This window comes from Pundamilia nyererei, unplaced genomic scaffold (assembly GCF_000239375.1).
Source record: "Pundamilia nyererei isolate P.nyererei 1_Seehausen unplaced genomic scaffold, PunNye1.0 scaffold00346, whole genome shotgun sequence".
In the NCBI taxonomy this organism is placed as follows: domain Eukaryota; kingdom Metazoa; phylum Chordata; class Actinopteri; order Cichliformes; family Cichlidae; genus Pundamilia; species Pundamilia nyererei.
In genome coordinates this window covers 256,680-262,024 of record NW_005187747.1, presented here as the reverse complement: position 1 = coordinate 262,024, position 5,345 = coordinate 256,680, and the positions used below count along the sequence as shown (strand labels likewise).

The window sequence follows — 5,345 nt, the reverse complement described above, 5'->3', positions numbered from 1 at the left end:
CTCACAGGCCAGGTAGGACTTGAGGCTCCCTTTGGTCATGAGCTCAGTGACGATGTAGACGGGCTCTCCTCGGGAGCACATGGCCAGCAGCTGGATGAGCTTCGGGTGATGGAGGCTCTTCAGCGCCTGCACCTCCTTCACAAACTCATCCTGCTTTGTGTCCTCTGGAGGAAGACGAGGAGGACAAACAGAACTTGTTACACATCTGTGTTGTGCCTTTTCACACTTTAGTCACTTTTTTCCTGAGCTGAGACATTTTGGGTCGTAGTGTTTTTATACTTTCTGCTGCAGTCTCATCATTTATTCTGCCCTCATCACTTTCACGTGTGTGTTAACAAACCTTCAGCCTACGGAGATGAAAAATGAAGCTGAAGCTCCAAAGAGAGCGATGAGAGAAAGAGTGAGTTATGAATGGACTCTGGCTGCTTCACTTCCTGTCCAACTGCAGGTGAAGTGGCGTCCGCTCAAACCCACACAGTGTGGGTTTGTAACCGTAACGTTTAAACGTTTAAACAAACCCTGAATTCAAACAGCGCCAAATAAATTCATCTTAAAGGAGAGGTCAGAGGTCGAAGGTGAGCTCTTAAATCTCCATACGGTACGTAGTATATGATGACGACAGTCTTGTAAGAATCAGTGTCTATGTTTTAAGGCTTTTTTTGCCAATTATGCACCAGTAAATCATGAAGTTAAAGACGTCAGTGGAAAAGGTCAAACTTGTTAACTGGAGCCTACGAGGTTCTATCAGGATTCATACGAAACCTTTCCAGCTGTCGGGTTTACAGCGTGAGACAACAAGACAGGACGAGCCTGTCAAGGGTGATAAAAACACTTTTATATTTGTGATGTGAGGACAAAACAAAGCTTTTGCTTCATGGTCCAACAGCTGCTCGCCTCACAGATACGCAGCGTTAACCTGAACCCAGCAAACACGACGCATGCAGTTTGTACCCACTCAGGTCCACAAATACGACTCAGCGGTTTAAGTTAAAGCTCCAGTCTGACTGATGCTCTTTCACAGGCTTACCTTGTTTGAGCGTCTTTATGGCCACCTTCTTCTTCTCTGTGGTCCAGAAAGCCTCCCACACCTCCCCAAAGTGACCTTCTCCCAGTTTCCTCTGGAGCCTGAACTCCTCTCTGGGCCTCTCCCACGGCTCCATGTCGAACAGCTCCCGCTGCACAGAGACAACACGGTGAGTCCACACTCGCATTTCCTTAAACACCGAGTAATCAAACATCATCTGACTCAGCAGTTTAGGGTGAGCCGCGTCAGCACGAGCTGAGCCACAAACACAAGGCTCGTGGCGGGAAACGCACGTTAACCAGGGAGGCGGAGCCTGACAGCTGCTCACTGTAGCATCTCCACTCAAACTGCACTCAGTCAGTCACGTGCTCTGGATGCTAACAGACCTGAACAACGTTCACGTGCATCCATTCAAACCTGCAGCGTGGCATCGAGATCCAGAAACCGTCGTGAAAACACGTTTTCGTTCTTCTCAGGCAGACGCACCAATGCCTCGGCATGTGGACAGACAGTTTCATGAACGGCACAGAGACTCCAGCAGGTTTCTCATAAATTTACTGACAATCAGACGTTGGTTGCACCGATCGAGAGCATCAGCAAATAAACACGACAGAAACGATTCACTCGTGTTGGGTTTTGTTCAGGTTTTGTAATTACAGGGAAAAGGCAGTTACTGTACACTGCATTGAGGAAATCTGCTGTTTTCTGATGAACATTTGGGTTCAGCAAATCTATATTAAAATCACCACAAATTATTTGCACTTCTTTATCATTTAGGTTGCTAAACATAGCAGCAAGTTTTTCATTGAATGTGTCAAAGCATGATCCTGGTGTCCTATAAATGCAACTTATAATTATGTCGTCAGCTTTTCCAACATGGATTTCAACACATTCCAATACGTCATCTGTGGTGCTTGACATGCATTCAATCAGAACTTTATCTGCATATAAAGCGACAACGCCTCCTTTTTATTCACCCTGTTCATTGTAAATAATTCACATCTTTTCATTTCACTAACTTTCTCATTGTTTCTGATATTGAAATTATATTAAACTTTAACTTACTTAAACATTCTGTAATTTTAGAGTAAATTTTTATACAGGCTTCTACTGTTGAAATGTGTGACCGATGCATTTTCCATTTTAACATTCATACTGAATTGGTCGTGTGTATAGAACAAGTGTTATTGTTGTTCTTGGTTATCGGGGTCGGTGTTACTTTCAGGGTCGTGCTCTGCATCGTTAAACGTTTTGAAGTTCGTTTTCTCAGCGTGTGGCCTGTCTTTCAGCAGCCTTTTTCATTAAATGTTCATTTAAATACACACCGGTCCCCTTTAGCTTAACTCAATCTTTGTTTTGCGACTCACAAACCGAAGAATAATTGCTGGCTTCGTTTTACTGTCTTTCTGGGGAGCGTGTGGCATGCTGCGATATGATGGCTCTGAATACGTACATTCTTCGTTTGAAGGAATTTTATCACTGGCTGTTCAAGCGTTTGCAGCTCCTCTGCCGGGGCATCTTCACCGTCTTTACCTCCGCCGGCCGTTACTCTGGCGGAGGTTCGGTGTTGCGTCTCCGGTCCACTTATGACTAAGTCATCCATTCTTGTGTTTTGTTGCAAGTTGTCTGTTTTCTTGTCCTTCTCCTTTATCAAGTTTTTTAGTTGTTTTATCTCATCCAATAGGTCATGTAGCATATTAGTTGTTTAGCCACTTTGCTCAGTTCATCAGACATGAAATTAAGTGATTTCCTAATCTCCTCCAACTCCTCTTCAACTCCTGGGTTTTTTTCTTTTTTAGGCGGCATTTTGAAAACGGTGAGATTGTGATGGCCCGTTCAGGCTTCCTCACTGTGCTATAATCATGTTGTTGATAGTATTGGACTGTAAAGGTAATCATTTATGGACCAGTAATAAGCAGCAGTGTCTACACTGAAGTGTTTTTGTGGACCACAGTTATTCAGTGACCAATGAGGTGGCTGGTTTTACTCCTATGAGAATTTAAAAAGTAAAGACACAAATGTGAGGAGATGTTGTGCTGCTCAGAATCAGGATGAAGGTTTGGTCTCCAAGCTGTTAATAGTCAGTCATTGGTCCCATCTGCTGTTCATTAAACAAATGAAGACAACACATCGGATTTAAAGTGCTGCAGAGACTCCTGCTGCCTGCAGGGGGCGCCTGTGTCTGCACTGCATCTCTTTCAGAGCTTCGATTTAACCTGAGCCAAGACCTCAGAAGCAGCTGATGTCATCAGGGAGGGGAGGAGGGGTCGGTGGTGGTGGTCTGAAACGTTGGCGCGCTCCGCTCCATCGCCTCCCGCCAGACTGAGGAGGCATGAAGACAGACTGCAGCTCACAGATGACATAATTACACTGCTGCATGCTTTTATTCTGAAACTCTTCCACATACTTTACTTTGTTTATGACACTTCAAACATATTTTGTCTATGGAACGTCTTTACTGTCAAAGTGTGAGTTAGGGGCCGGAGGAGTCAACGGTGACATGAGGCACTATAGTTCAGAGGTCAGAGGTCAGGAGGACCGCTCCAGCCGCTTTCAGCTCCGAGCTTCTGGAACAACCAATCTGTGGCGTTGTTTTTGTGCCACTATTCTGAGCGCACGACAAATGTGCAGGTGGAAGCGTTGCATTTTGAGGAGAAATTTATTTTAGGCGAAGAAAAGCTGAATTTGAGTGAACAAAATCCATTGCTGCGCGCAAAACATGTGTTTCAGTGTTTGCTATTACACACACACACACACACACACACACACACACACCAGCAGCCCCTCTCACTCAGTTTTTGCTCTTGCATTGTGTCGCTCGCGCTCTCAACATTTCAGCCCGTGCGCGCTCAACTCTTCTCTACACAGTTATATTTGTGCCACAAAACCAGCCAATCACAGACTTGGATGCTCTTTCTGGCGCAAAGTGGGCGATAAACAAATCGCCACTCTGTGCTCCTCCGCCACTGCCTCGTTTGAGTTTTGGACAAAATGGATTCTGGGATATTGCATTTCCTCATTTCGAGCTGATTGGAGACCAGAACAGCCAATCAGACCTGTGTGTGTGTGTGTGTGTGTGTGTGTGTGTGTGTGTGTGTGTGTAATAGCAAACACTGAAACACATGTTTTGCACGCAGGAATGAATTTTCTTCACTCAAAATGCAACACTTGCACATTTGTTTTACGTGCGCTCAGAACAGTGGCACAAAAGTAACGCCACACCAATCAGGTGTGCTTGTGGGAGTTGGTTAAACATTCAAGTTTAAAATGAAAGTAAAAACCAGTTTGTGGTGAGACTACAGAAAACACAGCGACTGCATTCCTGTGATTCCAAGAAGCAGGAAGAGCTCATCCTGCGGGTCATGCATCACGCTACTCATTCACGCAGCCAATGCACGATGTCATGTTGGCCGTGACCATCTTTGCGGACCCTTCCAGAGGTCTTAGATGCAGATGTTTGATGATGTAATTACTTGACTTTGACTTGCTGTTAATACACAGAACAATAGAGGAATGGTTTTAATGTTAAAAATAAATCCTTTTTTTCTTTAGCGTCACTGGTTGGTGGGGTTGGGTCACTGTGGGCCCTCAGTTTAGCTCCCCTCCCTGCACGGTCACAGGTTCCACTGTGGCCCCGCTCAACATCGTGACCTGTTCCTCTGGCACTAAATACTCATCTTTTTATGTGGCCACAGCCTCCAGTGTGTTTATCGGTCACATACAGGTCGCCTGGCTCGTGTTACAGCAGGTATCAACATGTGTGGGGAAAATACATGTTGCTAAGCAACGTGGTATGGTGTGATTGCGTTTTACACTCATTTCTGTGGCGTCCTCAGCGGCTCAGTTATACATCAGGGGTGGGCAACTCCAAGCCTCGAGGGCCGGCGTCCTGCAGGTTTTAGATGTGATCCATCACAGCTGATTTTTTTTTTCTTTTTTTTTTTCTTCGTGAAAGGAAGTTTGGAGTTGCCACAGTTTTTAAGTTTAAATGACTAGTTTTCCCCCCGCTTTTCACCATTGATTCCTGTTCTCCATTACCAGGCTAAATGTAAACAAAAAGCCTCTGGCTGTCATTTCATAATGGATTTTCAGTGTTTCCTGCTGTCCCGGGGCCTCACCGCTTCAAACAGGCCCATTAGAGCCTAAAAACAAAACAAGATCCTTAAGAGGAGCATTCTGTGGGTTCAAGGATAAAGGGAAGCCCTGTCCATGTGCATCTAGCGCCTCACTACTTTACCGGCTGCTGGGATCACTGGGTCTGCTTTTTTTCCCCAGTCTTCTGAGCACCAGAGTGCCTGTCCTGTTGGTGTCTCATAGCTGG

General features: G+C 45.3%; 1 protein-coding gene across 1 annotated transcript in view; it reads right to left on the bottom strand.

Annotated features, from left to right (window-relative positions):
* srms (src-related kinase lacking C-terminal regulatory tyrosine and N-terminal myristylation sites) overlaps window positions 1-5,345 on the bottom strand; it is a 21,404-nt gene that overhangs the window by 5,403 nt on the left and 10,656 nt on the right. Inside the window, exons 4-5 of the mRNA XM_005752138.2 lie at window positions 1,028-1,175; window positions 6-164 (exon numbers count right to left, since the gene is read on the bottom strand). Of these exons, the coding sequence (XP_005752195.1) occupies window positions 6-164; window positions 1,028-1,175 (307 nt within the window). The remainder of the gene's footprint in view (window positions 1-5; window positions 165-1,027; window positions 1,176-5,345) is intronic.